Source organism: Berghia stephanieae, chromosome 4 (assembly GCF_034508935.2).
Source record: "Berghia stephanieae isolate SIO BIC M18660-M18661 chromosome 4, UCSD_Bste_1.3, whole genome shotgun sequence".
Classification (NCBI taxonomy): Eukaryota; Metazoa; Mollusca; class Gastropoda; order Nudibranchia; family Aeolidiidae; genus Berghia; species Berghia stephanieae.
The window spans coordinates 45217114-45240146 of NC_088363.1; the positions used below are offsets into that span (position 1 = coordinate 45217114).

General features: G+C 37.5%; 1 protein-coding gene across 4 annotated transcripts in view; it reads left to right on the top strand.

Annotated features, from left to right (window-relative positions):
- LOC144970656 (uncharacterized) overlaps positions 1–23033 on the top strand; it is a 57066-nt gene that overhangs the window by 22434 nt on the left and 11599 nt on the right. For all 4 annotated transcript variants that reach the window (XM_078910501.1, XM_078910499.1, XM_078910502.1 and 1 more), the window contains exons 2-7: positions 2945–3196; positions 4570–4737; positions 6483–6665; positions 7942–8060; positions 20336–20517; positions 21215–21368. In XM_078910501.1, coding sequence (XP_078766627.1) covers positions 3018–3196; positions 4570–4737; positions 6483–6665; positions 7942–8060; positions 20336–20517; positions 21215–21368 — 985 coding nt within the window. In that variant the 5' untranslated portion in view covers positions 2945–3017. The remainder of the gene's footprint in view (positions 1–2944; positions 3197–4569; positions 4738–6482; positions 6666–7941; positions 8061–20335; positions 20518–21214; positions 21369–23033) is intronic.

Consider the following 23033-nt stretch of genomic DNA (forward strand, 5'->3'; position numbering starts at 1 on the left):
ACTTTGTTATTGTTTTTGCCATCCGCGGTTGTGAGTTGTTCTCATTAAACTGTATTAACCAGACTATAAAAGTTCATGGTTACACAGAGTTTGTGTGTTGGTCCGTTATACTTCCGGATGGCAATGTTGTGAACTCCTTGGCCAAGCGCATTCTATATATAGATAGTATGCAGATGACGTCACTCAGGCCTTTGTTATTGTTTTTGCCATCCGCGTTTGTGAGTTGTTCTCACTAAACTGTATTAACCAGACTATAACAGTTCATGGTTACACAAAGTTTGTGTGTTGGTCCGTTATACTTCCGAATGGCAATGTTGTGAACTCCTTGGCCAAGCGCATTCTATCTATAAATATTAACATTCCCTACCCCCCCCCCCTCATTCTCCGTTGTGTATAGATAGTATGCGCTTGGCTAAGAAGCTCATAACATTGCCATCCGGAAGTATAACGGACCAACACACAAAACTGTGTATATCCATGAACGTTTATAGTCGGGTTAATACAGTTCAGTGAGCATTACTCATAAACGCGGAGTCAAAAAACAATAACAAAGACCTGAGTGACGTCATCTGCATACTATCTATAATCGTAGCCATCGTTATGTTATAGCCTGACAATGAAATCCAAAAAGACTGGCAGTTTGACGTCATTATTTGGTTTTTGCACCGCCTAGTGAGTTGTCTTTAGTAGAGCTCATGGAAACAAGTTATTTCATTGGTTGAACTATTGAATACAACTCACGATTTGTTTTCTTTTGTGGCAAAAGACTGGCATTTTGACGTCATTTTTTGGTCAGTATTCGCTTGGCTAAGAAGCTCATAACATCGCCATCCGGAAATATAACGGACCAACACACAAAACTGTGTGTATCTATGAACGTTTATAGATAGAATGCGCTTGGCCAAGGAGTTCACAACATTGCCATCCGGAAGTATAACGGACCAACACACAAACTCTGTGTAACCATGAGCTTTTATAGATAGAATGCGCTTGGCCAAGGAGTTCACAACATTGCCATCCGGAAGTATAACGGACCAACACACAAACTCTGTGTAACCATGAACTTTTATAGTCTGGTTAATACAGTTTAGTGAGAACAACTCACAAACGCGGATGGCAAAAACAATAACAAAGGCCCGAGTGACGTCATCTGCATACTATCTATAGTCTGGTTAATACAGTTTAGTGAGAACAACTCACAAACGCGGATGGCAAAAACAATAACAAAGGCCTGAGTGACGCCATCTGCATACTATCTATAGATAGTATGCGCTTGGCGAAGAAGCTCATAACATTGGCATCCGGAAGTATAACGGACCAACACACAAAACTGTGTGTATCCATGAACTTTTATAGTCTGTTTAATACAGTTCAGTGAGCATTGCTCATAAACGCGGATGGCAAAAAACAATAACAAAGACCTGAGTGACGTCATCTTCGAACTATCTATACCCATTAACGTTTATAATCTGGTTAATACAGTTTATTGAGAATTACTCATAAACATGGAATGCAAAAAATAATAACAATGACATGAGTGAAGTCAATTTCATTCTATCTATACTCCCAAGCTTCAGGCAGCCCCACAGATCTCTACCTACACTCTTACCATTTCTCATTGTTCTATTTTTTTTTTTTTCATTATACAGATACCATGTCCATCAATGCCATATAGATAGTTCGAAGGTGACGTCACTTGTTATTGTATTTTGCTATCCGCGTTTATGAGTAATGCTCACTGAACTGTATTAACCTGACTATAAACGTTCATGGATACACACAGTTTTGTGTGTTGGTCCGTTATACTTCCGGATGGCAATGTTATGAGCTTCTTCGCCAAGCGCATACTATCTATAGTATTTCGGATCCCTTGCCCCCCCCCCCCCCCCCACTCCCCCATTTCTAAAGAAACAAATCCCAGTGCACCAGATGATTTTTTTGCTCCTAAAAATAATATTATAAGATATGTACTAACACTTTATTCCGTTACATTGTAGACTTCATATTTATTTTTCTCGTGTCTTTGGTGTATTGTAAACTTGTTTGATTTGGGTTTTGTATTTGGTATCAAGGAGGATAACATAGTTATGAAAAGATTATCTTGTGTGGATAAAACAGATCTATCTGTACTTCAAAAGTCTTATGTCACGGTTCTCACACTATTATGTTATGACGATCGATCCAATCAGCAAAGTCCGGTCCGCACTCGTGCACTGTCGCGAACCCGCCCGGTAGCATCGTCACAACACACCGTTCAACTAGATGCTTTGCCGTTTCGGGTTATTGCCCACATCGGGTACATGTTGGACAGGTGGAAGTCCCCGCTGATGAAGCGCACTTGCTGGTAGGCAGCTCCTCGACCGAAGTCGATTCGCAGCCACCCAGTGTCTCCTCTTAATGGTATCAAAGCCTGGCAACTTCTCACCAAGCTTAGAGGAGTGTACGTCCCCGATCAGATTTATAATGTTTTTCTCCTCTGGACACACATTTATGCTCGTCGGAGAAGTATTTCCTAAGGGCATCCGCCATTGTTCCAATAGTTAAGAACCAGTTGCTAAGTTACGATGCGTCATTACGAGGGAAGCGACGTCACGACAGTTGAAGGCTATTACATTCCTTCAATAGTTAGCCATTCATGTGATATTTACTTTATAGGTGATACGGGATTTGTTGCACAACTTATATAAATGTAAATGGTGCCAATTGAGCACTATTTTCTTTTTGGCACACATAACAAGGAAAGAAGCAATTATCGAACTGACATAACCTTAGCACGGCAATCATAATGGCTTAAAGAGGAATTTATGAGCTTCAATTGTGCATTTAAAAAGAACAACAAACAAACCTATTTAATATCTCCTTCTTTTTTAGTCACCTTCATTTTCGTGGTAACTATCTTTTCTTAAAATACTTCATCATTAATACAAAACATGTCTTTTGTCAGATATTCCAGATTACTTCACAGTTCAGTTTGGTCGTGAGCATATAAAGTGTCACCAGTCCTATTGGTGACCCTCATGACCCGCCAAACTCTAGGAATGGACGATACCAAGAATGGTTTTAGCTCGTCATTGGACAAAGGTGGGGATAGGAAGACCCGTAAAAAAGTATGGAGATCCGGTATTGTCAAGTTTGCCACAAACACAACTCTTCACGGAGTCAGATATATGGCCAGTAACATCGGAGTTACCAGAAAGTAAGAACCAAAACAAAAACAACAACAACAACAACAACAACAGAGAAAACAACAACTACCCCTCTCCCCCCCCCTCCCCCCACAAAAAAAATAATAAAAAAAAGACAAAAAAACAAAAATAAAAAATACAAAAAAACAAAAACAAACAAACAAAAAAACACAACAACTCATGCCTCAATTTTCGAAATTAAAATAATCATCTTATCGAAAATCTTAAAAGTTGCGCTTATGATTACATTTTAAGCATTATGTTCACCCCGACATAATGCCGTTTTTAGACGATTGATTACGATTTTAGGATCAGGAATAATCAGAATCTAAAACGCGAATGTTACGGTTAACAGGCATAGTTTATGCTATGCATTGAAGTAAAACACTTAACAGTTTGTCCGCCAAATAAATCGACCCAACACAAAAAAAAAAAAAAACGGTATTTAACTTATGCGTTTCTAATCAGATTGTGATAATTTAGAGAGAACTTGTCAACCAATTGTTCTTATAAAAATATCAAAGAGTTAGTTGGGGAGTGACGTCAAATTCATTTGTTCTATAGAATAATGAAGATGACATCACTCAACTCTTTGTCTTTGTTGTATGATTAGTTCTCATTAATTTCTCTCAATCAGACTATAAAGACTAAAAGTTACTTTTCTTCTTCTTTTTCTTCTTCTTCTTCTTGATTAAGGTAGCCAACGCCACCATGCCGGCGGCAAGCGTCCAGCAGTGATTGGTACCTGGGTATGTTAAATTTAGAGGAATGTAATCTGCGATAAATTAGCATCCTATCCAAAGGGTAGCAAGGGATTGCTATTGTCCGTTTCACGCTATAGAAACAGGAATAAACTCTGACCCATGGGACTCATGGCTCGGAAGGACTTTTTTCTTAAGTGACGTATTGTTTACTACAATTCAAGTTTCGTTATCTCAACTATTCCGACATAATACGTTTTGAAACCATACTTACTTAATCCTCTTCGGGCCGTGAGGCAAATAGGGCATCCACCAGACATCTCCATTTTTTTGCGATCGGCTGCTATTGCGGTGGCTGTTTTCCAGGATAGGTCAGCTTCCTCTATTTCTTTCTCCATGGTCCTTCGCCAGGTTTCATTGGGTATCCCCCGCTTTCTCTCTGCTGCCCAGTACAGGGCTGTCTTGAGAAGTGACCCTTTTTCCATTCTGGCCACATGACCCAGCTAACGCCATCTTCTTTTTATTTGTCTTTCAATGCTGGTGCAACCAGCCTTCTTTAATAGATCCACTGTTTTTATTTGAAACCATTATCATAGGTCACGAATATATGTGAGGTGTAGCCGGGGTAAGCTCTTATATAAATTTCCATGTTTAAAAAAACCCAATGACTCTTACTTTTCCAGGTGTTTCTGGATCCTGCTAGTGATGCTGTGTTCCTCCTATATGTGTGTTCAAATCGTAGAGAGAGTGCTCCAGTTCTACAGCCACCCGACCACCGTCAACGTCAAAATCAACTTCAACAAAACCCTGGCCTTTCCTGCACTCACTATCTGTAACCAAAACGCATTCAGGTATATTAAATGAGAAGTATAAGTCATGACGTCTCACATTCCTTTATTCCGGTTCAAAACTCCTTTGAAGTGTGTAACAAGTCCTCCGGAGGACTAACAATGAAGAGGTTATATATCAAAGCATACTGTGCATAACCGTTTTCGTAGCTGGATATATAAGCAAATTCTAGCGATTTAGGATGATATTTATTGTACACAAGCATGTCTTTAGGCTAGAAATTAATATACCATCACTTCGAAACCAGAAGATCAGTTGCAAAATGATTGTATCCAGTCCTCGAGACTAGTTTTACACTTCCAAGGAGATCGGAACCAATATTTTGACATCACACTGTTGTTTTTCATTGGGACTAATCACAAAGTGCGAACCTTTAAATTCAAAGTGATTATATGAGCGTTTGTCACTGATTCTGCCCTGTAGTTGTGTCCAACTCGGTGAATACTATTATACGGACAATTTGGAGTAGATTTCAAAATCAGCGTGAGTCAAGTAATTTATTAAATTATAAATAGAAATGACTGCGAGTTGTTCAATCTCATAGTTGAACGTGAATTCTATGAAGATGTTGCACTTTATATTATATTTATTTCCCCTTTGTTTTTATGCCATTGTTGTAGACCTTTTCTGGTTACATCACGCGGGCATTTTAGCATTTATAAAGATCAATATCCACTATACGTTATCACAGCTCTTTACAAGGGGTTCTTAGCTAACAATACTTAACATATTGGACGAAACATGACGCCTGTAAGGCGATATTACATTTTATTCCGACAAAGATGATGCTGTTAACGAACATGTACTCCTTTTACACTTGAATACGGTGAGAGACTTTGAGTAAAGAGCCATTATATACGCTCAAATCGGAACGAGAACCCTGGACCTTCCTGCCCGAAGACGAGTGACATACCACAAGACCAAATTGCCGTACAAATAATATTATAATAATAGACTCTTATAGAGCGTACGGTATCATCAACAATGAGGCTCTTGGCGCTTTAAATTATATAAACACAAAACAATATAGAGAGTACATGACATAAAAAAAGAAATGTTTTCAAGGATTCTCGGATGCTCTGTGGAATGGTGTTCCATACAGACGGACCAAAATGAGAAGAGTACCTTGTTCCCGCCTTTGTATGAATGCGTGGGATAGTCAAACGGGTGGTGTCATTGGAGGAACGCAAAGGTCGGGTTGTCGAATATTTCTTTAGGAGTTCTGCGAGGTAGGGAGCGGCGGCAGTTTTTTCCTGACAACGATAAACTAGGACACGTGCTTTGAATTTCACCCTTTTCTCAAATCACGTGGCCACAGTGTACACATTAAAAAAACAAAACAAAGAACTGATGGCGCTCAGCCTTCCAAATATAACCTTTTTTGTTGTCATTCATAAATGAAAATAGATACACGTCGGTATGTTACATAAAATGTATCAAATGATAGCAAATATCTGAAATTAATTTTGTTTTGTGAAGCATTACAGACTGCTGTTACTTTTTTCTGGAAACTATCCTAACAGTAAAGGTATCTCCCTCTCTCTCTCTCTCTCTCTCTCTCTCTCTCTCTCTCTCTCTCTCTCTCTCTTATAATAACATATCGCTAAGTTATTCAATATTGTAATCCGACGTAATATTGTAATTTCATTTTACGATATATTACTGGTGTAATTACTTTTTGAAGTTGAAAAAGAGGCGAAAAATCCCAAATCATCACGTTTTGTCCCAATTTTCTCTGGTTTGGTAGGTCGTCAGCAGCGGCAGAGTCTAACGTGTACGGACTGATTGAGGAACTATTTTCTCCGAACTCAAGTAGTGCCCTGATGCCAACGAGGAAAGCCGATAAGATGAATGCCCCAAGACCTCATGAAATTAACATAGGGGAATTGTACACAAAAACTTCTCACTCTAAGGAGGATCTCATTGTAGAGTAAGTACTATTAACATTTAATTTTCGTATTTTCTTCTTCTTCTTCTTTTTCTTCTTCTTCTTCTTCTTCTTCTTCTTCTTCTTCTTCTTCTTCTTCTTCTTCTTCTTCTTCTTCTTCTTCTTCTTCTTCTTCTTCTTCTTCTTCTTTGTTCAGACAGCCAACGCTGTTATGCCGGCGACAAGCGGTGCGCCATGTTCTATGCGCTCAGAGCGGGCAGGAATTGTTCATGACTTGGTGCTGTCACTATTCCTTCTGGCAGATTGTTCCCTTCCTTAGTGGTTCGTGGGCAAAAGCGTCTGTTGTCTATAAGTTGTGTTTGATCGTTGATTGTGTAAGCGGTACGAATGCTATGTCTACGAGTTGACAGTAATGGCTTGGTGTTTGTTGAAATTTTATTTTGCGCATCATCATCATCATCATCATCATCATCATCATCATCATCATCATCATCATCATCATCATCATCATCATCATCATCAATTAACACATCTGGTTCACAACGATATATTAAAAAACAAAACAAAACAAACAAAAAAAAACAACAAAACTTGAGCTTTTATATAGAGCAATATCCACTAAACGTGCTCAAAGCACTTTGCAAGGGGTCCCTAGCCAACAGCAACACGTAACACGCCTGTTAGGCGATATTACTATTTTTTTCCGACAGAGACAATGCTGTACACGGCCAGGTACCCCTCTACACTTGAGGACGACGAGAGAATGTGAGTAAAGAGCTTTTTCCGAGGACTCAACTGTGCGCCGCTCAGAACGGGACTCGAACCCAGGATCCTCTGACCCAAAGGCAACTGTCATTCCACTAGACCACATAACCGCACTAGTTTGAGTCTGTGTGCGCATTCAATTTCCTCCCAGTCGGTCTCTTGTGTTATCAGAGCAAAGTGAGTGCAACTCACTCGTTGTTAGTTACCGGGCCGAACAGGAATAGAACGCGAACGTTTTATATCGGAATTAAAATATCTTTCAGTTTCCTTCCAACAAAGTGAAACAACACACGGAGTTTCTTTATTATTGATTTAAGAACACCTTTGGATGGCCATCTCTCACTAAATAAATGTTTGAATAGTGCTATAAACGTTTTAGGTTACAAGTTGTTATGTTTGTGGGTAAGTTTCATATGTTTGTTATCAGTAACTTTCAGAAATGTATAGCGTCTATGACGCAATGGTTATTCACGAACAGGAGACGAAAATGAATGCACTCAGTTTACAGCCTAAGCGTCATGAAAATTGAGTTCGTATTTAAATTTCATACCAGATGTGAGTGGCAAGACAGATATTGTGGACCAGAAAACTTTACAGAGGTCATCACTGACCACGGAGTGTGTTACACATTCAACCATGACAGTGACAATCCTCTCTGGGTTTCTTCTGCTGGTAAGAAAATCAACCAGTCAATCAATCATTCATTCAATCAATCAACCAATCAATCGATCAATCAACTATCATCATCATCATCATCATCATCATCATCATCATCATCATCATCATCATCATCATCATCATCATCATCATTATCTTACCTCTCACACAAAAGAAACTATAGAGAAAATCCATCCTTTTTTCTCCCATAATTCTATAAATAGTGCATCAAGTGTAAGTCGTCGCCTAGAAATAGGAGAGCTAGCGTTAGCTCTCCTATTTCTAGGGTCGTAGTTCCGTAAGGGATTTACCGCGGACGCTGTTCATTCTTTAGTCTTAGAGTTTTTAGTTTTTTTTGTTTGTCACTTTTTCGTGTTTTCTTTTCCTTTTCAACATTCTAAATTTGGTATCTAAATTTTAAAATAAGCCCACAGTCTCAAGCCATATTATGATAGGGTGATCCAAGAGGCAAATATTAAGCAAGAAAGAAAAATACAAGACAAAAGAAAAACCCAACCCAGAAATTCAGTTCTGAACTTTTTTGATGTTTTTTTTGTTGTATTTTTCTTTCTTGCATTGTCTGTCACTGTTTCATAAACACTTTTTCAGATATTTATCTTCCACCGATAGCCATCTGAAGTACATATAATATAGTCGTTTACAAAAGATACTAGAGAGTTTGTATAGTTTGATACTGGATGAAACAAATACAATGACATATACAAATCTGGAAACCAGAAATAACTAGTTTTCTTTTGGTGTATATATTTTGGAATTTGTGTCAACTGTTAAAAAGTCGCAGAATTTTTAATCGGGTCATTAAAATCGATTTGGCAAAATCGAGCACAAAATTGAAATAAGCTCACATGACGCACTTCCGTATTTTGTATGTTTGACCGGTAGAATTAATCATGGCACAACTTTTTGTCTCTTTGATGATGTCAGCTGATAGACCGTTTCTGTTGGTATAGATAGTATGCGCTTGGCTTAGAAGCTTATAACATTGCCATCCGGAAGTATAACGGACCAACACACAATACTGAGTGAATCCATGAACGTATAGGTAGTTCGAAGTTGACTTCACTCAGGTCTTTGTTATTGTTTTTTGCCATCCGCGTTTATGAGTTATTCTCACTGAATAGTATTAACCAGACTATAAACGTTCAAGATTACACACAGTTTTGTGTGTTGGTCCGTTATACTTCCGGATGGCAATGTTGTGAACTTCTTAGCCAAGCGCATACTATCTATAGAAAACGCCACTCAGGTAATTTTAAAATAGTTTTTAGACAGTCATTTTAATGATTCTCAGTAAATTCTATGAATCATACTGAACGATTAAATTAACACAGTTTTGTGTGCTGGTATATTTTATCCGGCTGGCGGATGTTGTAAGGATTTTACCTAAACGCATAGCATCGATAAAATCAATTTGACAACCCCCCCCCCTTCCCACATAACATCGTGTTGAGAGGACAGGTAATAAATGTGAAATGAATATGATCTGATCACTATCTTTCAAAATTGGGCCCGCTAACCCAGTTGGTAGAACAATCGCTTCACACGCAAAGTGACCGAGATCCATCCCGGGTGAGGTCTAGCTTTTTTATTCTGACCACCCCACCCCTGTCCACCCAGCAGTGATTGGGTAGCTGAGCCACTTAGATCTGGCGAAAAGTTCTTGCAATAGAACTAGGGTCTATTAAAAGGGCAGCAAGCAATGTCTATTGTGCATTTCACGCTAAATAAAAACTGGGATAAACTCAAGTCCATGAGTTTAGTGGCTCTGAAGCACTACTTATTTTCTTTCATAATGATAGTGCTAGATACTGCTGCCTTTCTTACGATGAGAGTATTGACTACAAAGAACAAGTCAATGTTTGTAGTTAGAGCTCTCTTCTTTTGAAGGGTAGATATTATACATTGTGATGACCCCATATGGAAGGGTCACAGACAACGAATAAATAAGGGGATTCCATATTATTATTATTATTATTATTATTATTATTATTATTATTATTATTATTATTATTATTATTATTATTATTATTATTATTATTCATATTATGGAGAACTAGTGAACGAAGGACGTTTCGTGTTGATAAGTGAAGAAAAAAGTTGACAACTTTTTCATAATTAAATTTCTTAATAAAGACTGCTAAGAATCTTATGGCAGATGTAGCTTAAGGATTGGGACAGTACAAAAATCAGCATCAAAAGGGCCGTTTGGTTATTACGCCAAAAATATAGATCGTTATGTTGTTGCACATACACAAACAACACAAAGAGATAGATAGTTACATAGATAGATTGAGATTTATAGATATATGGATAGATCGTAGATAGATAGACAGAGGAGACAGAGAGAGAGAGAGAGAGAGAGAGAGAGAGAGAGAGAGAGAGAGGATATATATATATATATATATATATTAATATATATATATATATATATTATAATAGAGGAGAGAGAGAGAGAGAGAGAGAGAGAGAGAGAGAGAGATTGTGTGATAATAATGAAACTGCCAACAAGGCACAATAGTTATCTAGAAAGATAGACTATTAATTTGTTATATCTGACATTTAATGCAAATGCTGGTGCTTGCAGCTTAAAGAAATTAGTAACAATAGTCAAATAGAATGGAAGCTTCAGTCTAAGCGCTTTTTAAACACGAAACCTGAGTGGCTGTCCCGTCAAAACTCAAGACACTCTCCGACAAAACTATTATATTATATAGTAAGGCTCATCCTCGAATATGCAAGCATAGTAAGGGACTCCGACACCAAAACTGAAATCAACAAGATCGAAATGGTGCAAAATAGAGCTGCAAGGAGAATAACTGATAAATACTCAAATAACAATAGCGTCACAAAACTCACATAAAGCTTAGGTCTTGAAAAATTGCAACATCGTCGCGAAACAAACAAGATATGTTCCTTCCAAAAATTAATACAAGGAACGCAACTACATTAGACCAAAAAACAAAACAAAACAAGACTAACAGAGGACACGACAACTAACTATCAATGGGAGCGATCTATATTCATGTTTTCGTCCAACCTTGTCATCGATCACATGAGTTGTTGTTGTACAACAATTGGACATTTCTCAATAAATGTAACGCTGCTTTGTTTATGAAAGTTGTAAACATACCCATGAGACACGCTGAGCAAAATGACCATTGGGGAGTTGGATATTTCTTATACTGTGAACACTTTTCACTATGTGTGTCATTTTGAGCACACTTTGCATTGTGACCAATGACCTCGAGCACATGGAAATGTAATATAGATCATGCCCATTCAAACATCAAGAACAGACACCCGCCTACACTCTTTCTTTCACTCTACCGTTTGTTTATGGAATGAACTCCCAGGAGTTGATAGAAACGTAAAACAATACAGCGTGTATTATGATGTGAGTGAATGTTTGTGTGTGTCTGTGTGTGTGTGTGTGTGTGTTTATGTGTATGTGTGTTTGTGTATGTGTGTGTATGTGTGTGTGTGTGGTGAAATTCATAAATTATGTGAACTGTGGTCTGGCTCCTCTATTTAAGGAGCCCCTTAACAACGACCACGAAGAAGGAGAAGAAGAGGAAGAAGAAGAAGAAGAAGAAGAAGAAGAAGAAGAAGAAGAAGAAGAAGAATTAACGAAGACCCTTTCAACAAATAAAGATTAATTTAGTATTTCATTCGTCGTGTTTTGTTGACAAAGGGGAAACCCAAAACGTTCACACCATCTGTTTTCGGCATTTAATTTGAAGTTTCTAATTCGTATGACCATTGTTATAAATTAATATCTGACATGGAACCAATTTTTGATCATTAACTTAAATAAACGTTCATAGATGGCATTGTTTTGACTGTAAACGTTTGTTTTAGTAAATGATGAAAATAATTTTATTCAAACAAGAACCAAGGACTTTTATATCACTTTTATTTTATCTGCAGTTTCGCTACCCCCCCCCCCCCTCCCGCCCCCTCCAAAATAGTTGAGCATTTGTACAGAGCATTATCCACCTAACGTGCTCAAATCAGTTTACAAGTGCAAACAGCAACACTTAACATGTAGGATGAGAAGAACGACTTTTAGTCGATATTACTTTTTTTCGGACATAGACAAAGCTGTTAACGGCCAGTTACTCATTTTACACCTGAGTACGGGGAGATAATGTGAGTGAAGAACCTTTCTAATGACCATACGCCGCTCAAGCGGTACTCAAACCCTGACCCTTCCGATCCGAAGGCGAGTGTCATACCTCAAAACCACATAACAGCACTACATTTTCGCATGGAAAGCTGTTGAGTACTAAGTTAAAGTAATACATTTTTTAAAAAACAGTAAACGTTTATCATAGCAAGGAATGAATGAATCAATGACTTTTATGGCAGAGTCTGGCTTTGCCGGCCTCACATATCGGTCTATATAAATGTCCAGTACTAAGTTACAATAGTACTTAAAATAGTACCTTTTTTAAAGTGCAAACTGTCGTGTACATATATGCAGGTCTGACATCCGAACCCACTTATGGGCTAGTTAAACTTTGTTGTAATGAACAATATTCTGCGTCACTTTTTGAGAATTCCATTACAACAATGAGCCCATAAGAAATTGGGTTATCAGACCTTTTGCACGTCGGTGTAAATGTATATTTCATTAAATGATGAAACGAATGTTATTCAATCAATCAAGAATCAATGGCCACCTGAGGGCTATTCTGGGAAATGGCACTCTAATCCATTCTAAGGAAATATGCTTTGTACTAAGTTAAAATATAACTTAAAATTTTACATTTTTTAAAAACTGTTAAAGTTTATTTTAGTAAATGATGACTTATGATCTGGCAGAGTTTTGTTACTGTCCGACCCACATTCGATGAACCAATGACTTTTTGAATAATTTAAATAAATGAAATTCCCTTTATTCATCCCTTAGGGGAAATTTGTCTCAAGGGTAAGTTCCAAGAGAAGACTGGAATAACCCACGTGTCAGCCGCAGTACAGTGCCGCAAATTAAGCTAGGGTGAAGTGACTTGCTCAATGCCATATAGTGCAGTGGATATTCAAACTCGGTACCTTTCGGGTACGAAGCTAAGACCGTACTGCTGAGCCACGTTGCCCCTGATTGGGCTGATATTCTCTGTATTCCACTTACACTTTACATTGTGGTGCTGTCTACCCTAAATTTCGATATAACAATGTCCTCTACGAAGTTAATATCCAATCCGATCCAAAATAGTTGCAGCTTCATGTGATGAAGATTGACGCAACTAGATGTGGTGGGATGGCATTGACGTAATGTCTATCTATTGGTTTTAAACTGGTCAAGATGACTATAGAATTTTGTCGGGTTATTGGTTGCTCTGACTTTTTCAAGGATGCTGTTCCATGCGCGACTGGTACTAGGGAAGAACGACTGTTTGTGCGAATTGATTCTGGACTATGGCAGAGCATATGTATTTTCTTTTCTTCCGTGGTTTTTCAATGTGTTATAAGGGATGATGGTGGTTCCCTATCGGCCCTTGAACAACATATCTATCTATTTAGTTTTTGCGTCTTTTTCCGTTCAATATAACACTTAAAATTGTACTTTTCATGAATGTAAACGTTTATTTTAGGAAGTAATGACTATGGCAGACTTTCGATATTGACCGTCCCACATATAGAAAATATGATAAAATTTACAGTTATGTGCGGCTATGGGGTCTTGTGGTATGACACTCGCTTTCAGATCGGAAGGTCCTGGGTTCGAGCCTCGCTCGTCGCACAGTTGAGTCCTTTGAAACGGCTCTTTACTCACATTCTCTTATCGTACTCAGGTGTAAAATGACTACCTGGCCGTTCACAGCGTTGTCTCTGTCGACGCCTAGCAGCAGTTATGTCTCGTTCTACATGTTATGTGTTGCTGTTGGTCAGGAATCCTTTGTAAAGCGCTTTGAGCATGTTTAGTGGATAATGCGCTATATAAAAGCTCAAGTTTTTGTACCATTCAAATTAGAAATCGATAAAAATTGCCAAGCCATGCTGTTTTAGTCTCCTGGAAAAGTCCTATTGATAGAATGCGCCTGGCTAAGAAGCTCACAATATTGCCACCTGAAAGTATAACGGACCAGCACACAACACTCTGTGTAACCATGAACTTTTATAGTCTGGATAGTACAGTTAAGTGAGAATTACTCATAAACGCGGATGGCAAAAAACAATAACAAAGATCCGAGTGACGTCAACTTCATTCTGCTATAAGATAGAACGAAGATGACGTTACACAGGCCTTTGTTATTGTTTTTTGCCATCCGCGTTTGTGAGTTGTTCTCACTAAACTGTATTAACCAGACTATAAAAGTTCATGGTTACACAGAGTTTTGTGTGTTGGTCCGTTATACTTCCGGATGACAATGTTGTGAACTCCTTGGCCAAGCACATTCTATCTTTTGTCTGGTTGATACACTTTAGTGAGAATTACTCATAAACGCGGAGCGCGAAAAGAAACAAAAAAACAAAACAAAAAAACAACAACAAAGGACTGAGTGACGTCACTTCATACTATCTTTTTCATATTGTTCCGTTTGATCTGTGTTGTGTCGCGAGGCAACTGTTCGTTATGGAAGATATGTATAAACACAATGCTTACCTTCCTTACCGGACTGTGGCAACCCGTCACAAATTACCAAAAATAGCTAATACAGAAAGCATTTTCAAAAACGGGTTGAAAAAAAAAACAATCAATTTATTCAATCAGAGGTGAAGATTTCAATTTCTGTTTCATGTTCCACGTTTAAATTTGGTGATTCTGTTGATTTTAATCACAAAACACAAGTATATGGTGAATGATCTGCTTAAGTCATTAAGTTAGGATGGATGATGTTGATGATGATGACTATGATGATGATGATGATGATGATGATGATGATGATGATGATGGTAATAATGATGATGATGTTGATGATGAGGAGGATGGTGGTAATGATGATGATGATGATGATGATGATGATGATGATGATGATGATGATGATGTTGATGTTGATGGTAATAATGATGATGATGTTGATGATGAGGAGAATGGTGGTAATGATGATGATGATGATGATGATGATGATGATGATGATGATGATGATGATGATGATGATGATGATGATAAATTGTTAACTTAAAGCCTGGCAGTGACCAAAAAATACGTCACAAACACAAAAAGAAAGTAAGCCGGTGGCAGATATTGGCAAATTATGATTCTCCAACCCCTCTGTCCGCTCACGTCTCTCCCATGGAAACGATCAAAAATTAATCAGGATTTTGTCAATCCAAGACATTGATCACATGGTCTGTTTCTGTCCAACGATTGGTTATGTATTAAATAGATGCTTCTTTGTTTATGAGACAAGCTGAACAAAATGACATATTAAAGATGAAGAAGTCTTTTATGTAGATCTAGGTCATTTTGAGCACATTTTGCAATGTGACCAATGACAAGACAAGTGGAAATATAATAAATACATCGTCTCCAAAACGTCATGAGACCTGTGACACAGCCTGACCTTCGTAAAGTTATGGCCTGACACTGACCGAAAAATGAGGTCAAAATGCCAGTCTTTTGCCACAAAAGAAAACAAATCGTGCGTTGTATTCAATAGTTCAACCAATGGAATTACTTGTTTCCATGAGCACTACTAACGACAACTCACTAGGTTGTGCAAAAAACAAATAATGACGTCAAAATGCCAGTCTTTTTGGATTTCAGTGTCAGGCTATAACATAACGATGGCTACGGACACAGCCCCGTTGTCTTTATTAACGTATCTATGCTATGCATTTAGGGGAAAAATTTCACAACACCCGTCAGCTAAATCAAACACCTCAACACACAAAGCTGTAACATGTAACGTTTATATCCTGATATCATTTAATGAGAATTAATCACTAACAGGCCGTCTAAAAATTATAACAAAAAGTTGATGCCAGTGAGAATTAATCACTAACAGGCCGTCTAAAAACAATCACAAATAGCTGAGTGACGTCAACTTCGCTCAGTCTAGAGACAGTCACTGGACTTGTTTAACGGAGTCATTTATAGGTTAGTTCACCGCCATGTGAGTTGTCGTTAGTAGTGCTCATGGAAGCAGATGATCTCATTGGTTGAACAATTGCATACCACTGACGATTTGAGATAGAATGGAGTTGACATCACTCAGGTCTTTGTTATTGTTTTTTTTTTTGCCATCCACGTTTATGAATAATTCTCACTAAACTGTATTAACCTTGCTATAAAAGTTCATGGCGACACATAGTTTTGTGTGTTGGTCCATTATACTTCCGGATGACAATGTTGTGAGTTTCTTACTTAGTCTAGCGCAAACTATCTCAAGACAATGAGATAACAACGCCTCTCAGAAAATCATCACAATGTAAACAATGGCAGTGATTGGGAAACATTGCAAACTTCACAGATTTTACTATGGATGATATTTGTCTAAGTCAAATACCCACTGTTCTACCGCTCGATCAATAGAACCAAAACAAAAATTTCTGTGTAAACTTAACCGTTTATAATATGATGAAGAAAATCGTGTGATAACTAGTCACCCATTCGGTGGTATAAAAACAATGACAATGTCGATTTCATTCACGTTATTATTTATAAGCAACCATGTTTGTCTAAGCACGTGTGAAGGTGTGTCACAAATTCCATGTTTTGACTGGTCAAAAATCCACTGGTTAATTGGTCGTCGCGTTGTATTTTGACATTTTTCTGGGGTCAGAATCAGGTGATGGGTTGTCGCCAGCAGTGCTCAAAGAAGCAAATTATCCCATGAGTTGAACATGTTAAATACAATTCATGATTTGCTTTCTTTTTGTAGTCATCTCCTAACATGTTGACATAATTGTGTTGCCAGTGTCAAACCGTAGCCATCTTTACCTTATTGCCTGACACTGACACTGACCAAAACATTACGTCAAAAGACAAGTCTTTGACCACAAAAGAAAAAAAAATCGTCGTTGAATTCAATAGTTCAACCAATGCGATCACTTGTTTCCTTGAGCTCTACTAACGACAACTCACTAGACGCTGCCCAAACCTAAAAATGACGTCAAACTATAAGTCTTATAGTTTCTAGTGTCAGGCGATATGTTAATGATGGCTACGGCCTGACACGAAAATCCACTAAAGCCCATCTTTTGACGTCATTTTTAGGTTTGTGAACCGCCTAGCGAGTTGTCTTCAGTTGTGGTCAAGGAAACAAGTGATCCTATTGGTTGAACTGTTGAATAAAACTCACGATTTGTTTTCTTTTGTGATCAAAGACAAGCCGTTTGACGTTATTGGTTGGTCAGTATCAGGCCATGAGTTTACGAAGCCACGGTCAGACTTTGAGGTGAATGCTGAAAATCCCAACAGTTTTCCTCAATAAGACCTCTTTCTCAACATTGCATTTTCTGTAAACAGGACTAATGACTTTTTTAAAAACATCATTGCATATTAGGTATAATTTGGCAGTATCGGTGTGTGCCAAGCAACCTGTGAAACAAAAACACTAATGTTATGAACAACTTTGTGAGTTAGAACAGCTGCTTCATTTCCTTTGTGTTTTTATTTCTTTGGTTTGACAACTGCATAGACGAAAGGAAAGCCAGATCGTATCCAATCAGTTAACTAATACTTAATGCGCTTTTATACACGTTGCCTATCATATGCCCACCGAAGATTTGTCCTCTGCCTCCCTCGTGTACTCGGAGTTTGTAGGGATGTTGTTTGTTGCGCAATCATGGTTGGTTGTTTATAAACAATAATGGGAATGAAATTGCCCTCTCTCTCTCTCTCTGATCATTGTTATTGTTTTTATACCGCAGAATGGGTGACTAGTCATCACACGATTATCTCAATCATATCATACACTTTAGTTTACTTTTACACATATTTTTTTTTGGTGTTGGTTCGATTGATCAAGCGGTAGAATAGTGGGTATTTTACTTAGACAAATATCATCGATCGTAAAACCTGTGTAGTTTGTTAAGTTTATCAAGCACTGTCATTGTTTACATTAATGACGACTGTCCGAGAGGCGTGGTTATTTAAGTGTTTATTAGTAATTAGGTATTGCGAGTGCCAGTGGTTCTCCCCCTTAGTTGTGTCCAAAACAATGAGCACTTTAAGAGAACAACTAACAAGTAAACGATATAATTTATAGATAGTATGCAGATGACGTCACTCAGGCCTTTGTTATTTTTTTTGCCATCCGCGTTTGTGAGTTGTTCTCACTAAACTGTATTAACCAGACTATAAAAGTTCATGGTTACACAGAGTTTGTGTGTTGGTCCGTTATACTTCCGGATGGCAATGTTGTGAACTCCTTGGCCAAGTGCATTCTACCTATAAAGATGACTGATACGAGTGAACAGAACTCTCAAATCACAAAACTCTTTTTTTTTTTTTTTTAAAAAGTACAACACTATCAGTCTTTGAAATTATTATTTAATTTGGTCACTATTAAAGGGACTGAATTTATTAGCAAATGCATTCACTCAATACTAAGAGTGCGTTTAAACCTAAATATTCGCCCCTTCTACAACGAAAAAACCCCCCAAACAAAACAACTATGTCTTACTTTAAATGTTTATAGTCTGATATAGAGATTCTAATGAGAGCTAATCACTAATTCGAAACACTAGGTCTCTAGTTTTAGTCCCGGTTTTGGTGACATAAGATTGAATCTTTGAAAAACAGCTCTTCACAAACATTCTCTCACCACACTCAGGTGTGGTGCAATAGAATTTTCAGATCAAACAAACAACCTTGGCGTCATCATTGATAAAGATCTTTCCATGACAAGTTACGTGAACAACACCATACAATCGATGTACATAGAAATGAAAAAAATTAGCAAAATTCGCCATTTAATATCAAAGAATGTAGTGGAACTTTTGATCAATTCCCTTGTTTTATCCAAATTTGACTATTGTCGTAACTCTCTTTGGGCGAATTTAGCTAAAGACAAAATGTGTAAACTTCAGGTTGCTCAAAATACGTCAGCTATGCTCATTGTACGAAATAACACAAATACCCTTTGGCAACTCTTCTTCTCCTTGAGTTGCATTGGCTGCCTGAGGAAAAAAGAATTACATATAAATAGAATGAAGTTGATGTCACTTGGGTCTTTGTTATTGTTTTTCTTTTTTTGACATCCACGTTTATGATTAATTCTCACTTTAACTGTATCGTCCAGACTATAAAAGTTCATTGTTACACAGATTGTGTGTGTCATGTCCGTTATACTTCAGGATGGCAATGCTGTGAGCTTCTTAGAAAAGCGCATACTGTCTATAAGATTTGTACTGTTGTCTTCAAATCCTTGAGCACTAACAGTACCTCTTATGTTAAATAATATCTTCTTAATATCTATGTCCCCAATAGAAACTCGAGGTCAAGGAATGCCCAATCAATCCTTGTCAGACTAAGACCTTGCACAAAATAGGTGAACAATCTTTTCAATTTTCGGCCCCACATTTTGGAACTCTCTCCCATCACATGTGAAGTGCTTGCAGTCGTTGACTACTTTGAAATCTTGCTTAAAGTTTTATCTTTTTACGTCATAAGTTGCTATTTAGTTTCTAGATGTTATCATATTTTGTTGTTATTAAATTGAATTCGTATCCTTTTCACATTTACATTTGTATTACTGTAATATGCATTGTTTTATATCACTGTAAAGCGATTAGAGCCTGTATTAATGTTCTGAAGCGCTTTATAAATGCCATTATTTCTCCTTCTTCTTCTTCTTCTTCTTCTTCTTCTTCTTCTTCTTCTTCTTCTTCTTCTTCTTCTTCTTCTTCTTCTTCTTCTTCTTCTTCTTCTTACTATTATTATTATTATTATTATTATTATTATTATTATTATTATTATTATTATATTATTATTATTATTATTATTATTATTATTATTATTATTATTATTACAACTATTATCAATGTATTATTAAAATCGGTATCTGGCGTTAACATCGTTGTCTACATCGAATAAAAAAATGGTAATAGCGCCTGTCCTATATAGTATATTTTACTTTTGGCTTGGGACTGCTTGTAATGCGCTTTGGGTACATTTACTGGACACTGCCTCATTTTGTTTCATTCTAATTATTATAAGGCAGCCGTAACACTAAAAGGTCCTATAATCACTCAAATGCCCTTATCATGATTTTTTTTAAATCATAGCCATCTCACCATTCTTCTATTTATGAATGGATAAATTAAAATAAAATGTTGAGCAATTTAATAAAATTCTAAATTTGTATATTGCCAACCAGGTTCTGAACATGGCATCAAACTGACCTTGAACGTGGAGCAGTACGAATACATGCCTGGACCGCACGACGCAGCTGGAGTAAAATTGTTAGTCCACGACAGAAAAGAGTTCCCGAGTGTAGCCAATCTGGGTCTGTCTATTCCTACTGGAGCTCACGCTTATGTTGGAATGCAGTTAGTCAGGGTGAGTCGTGGAATAGTATATTGAGTAAAATTCAGGAAATTGATGTTAAAATATCTCTCACTATACTTTAAGAGCACGTATCAATGGGTCTTGACCGACATGGCGTTATTTACAAGTCTGAATGACCCAAATGAATTGTAAAGGACTAATAGGGTTCAACAGTCATGACATCACTTCCCTCGTAATGACGTATTGTAGCTGGTTCTAGACTATCGGAACAATGGTGGACGCCATTATCTCCATCACCGCCCTTATGACATACTTCTCCGACGAGCATAAGCGTGTATCCAGAGGAGAAAGACATTATAAATCTGATCATGTTGTGACTTGTATACATTCTGATCAGATGACATGTGAAATAGTTCTATCTAGCCAACATGAAGAATCAAAATTACCGATTTTCTTTGTTTAGAACCAAGTGCTGGTTGCTGGGCGGACGTGATATTAGACTATTGAATCCTATTTTTGTAATGGAACGCAACATATTACCCATTACAATAATGTAAAAAAAAGTCAAAAATTGCATTCGACTATCAAACTGGTAAAGATGTTAGAACTGCGTTTTCTCAATCGAAAAAATTTGTAACATCACGTCACATATCTCATGTCTCCTCGGTATTGTTAAGTACATCTTCAGATTTTTATCGTTTATCATCATCTACATCTCTGCTTCTCGGCTTTAAAAATTTAATTTCAGGTAGAGAACCTCCCTCATCCCCATGGTAGCTGTAGTAGTGAGAGCTCACCATACTACAAGTCATACTCGACCGATGCCTGTCAGCTGGCGTGTTTTACAGAGTTCATGGATTTAGAGTGTGGGTGTAGGGACAAGTATATGCCACATCTTGGAGGTTAGACTTTAGCATCATCATCATCATCATCATCATCATCATCATCATCATCATCATCATCATCATCATCATCAACATCATCATCAGCATCATCATCGTCGTCGTCGTCATCATCGTCATCATCGTCGTTGTCATCATCATCATCATCATCATCATCATCATCATCATCATCATCATCATCATCATCATCATCATCATCATCATTATCAGCCGTGTTTTTACCGAATTCATGGTTTATATCGTTTACGCACGGATTAAAAAATAAACGCCACGCCCTAGAGGTCAGATTTCAGATTTGAAGAATTATATAGAAATATTATTATACCTGTAAGCATTCGAGACAATTGGATTCAGTAGTCTGATGTCACGCCGCCCGGCAACGGCGGCCATCTTGCTTCTAAACAAAGAAAATCATTACTTTTTATTCTTCATGCTGGCTAGAACTTTTCATATGCCTTGTGATCAGAATGTGTAAAAGTCAAAACATGATTAAATTTATGTTTTTTTTCCTCTGGATACGCTTTTTTTATCGCCAGGGAAATATTTCATACGGGCGTCCGCCATTTGTTACGATAGTTTAGAGCCAGTGTTACTAAGTTACCATGCGTCATTAGGAAGGAGTGACGTTACAACTGTTGAAGAGTATTACTAAAGCCCTTTCGTGATGTACCCTGACCATCTGGTATGAAACAGTGCCAGACAAAGCAGAAAACAAAATACAAGAAGAAAATAATAATTCCTAAATATCATGCTCCCTGACTAGGGATGGAACATTAGACCTGTTTACCTACTGTTCACACTGGCTATCATAACACCATATTATATTTTTTAGGGCAATTATTTCTTGTATTTTTTCACGCTTTGTCTAACACGGCTTTCAACGCATTTTTTCATATTTTTATCTCACACCAGTGCCTGATCCCTAATAGGCCTCAAGAGTCGTGACGAAACTTCCCTCATAACGAAGCATAGTAACTTGGTAACTGAATCTAAATTGTCGGAACAATGGCGGACGCCCCTATGAAATACTTATCCGACGAGCATAAAAGTGTATCCAGAGGAGAAAAATATTATAAATCTGATCATGTTTTGACTTATATACATTCTGATCACACGACATGTGAACATTTCCAACCAGCATGAAGAATAAAAAATACCGATTTTCTTTGTTTAGAACCAAGCTGCTCGTTGTTGGGCTTGCGTGACATCAGACTATAGACAGTATGCGCTTGGCTAAGAAGCTCATAACATTGCCATCCGGAAGTATAACGGACCAACACACAAAACTGTGTGTATCCATGAACGTTTATAGTCAGGCTAATACAGTTCAGTGAGTATTAGTCATAAACGCGGATGGCACAAAACAATAACAAAGACCTGAGTGACTATCTATTGAATCCAATTGACGGTTCCTCCTTGAGCCCTTGTTGCTATGCCTGTCAAGCTATTGCCACGGATACCCTTATAGTATGAGTCTAGAGTTATTCAATCAACATACAGTGCATCACTTGTGAAATTTACGCTTGTTATCGTATATTTTATTAACACACGATAGTCGGATAAACATTTCAGTGGTTTTATGGGCATGATCTATACAAAGTATGCGCTTGGCTAAGAAGCTCATAACATTACCATCCGGAAGTAAAGCGGATCAACACACAAAAC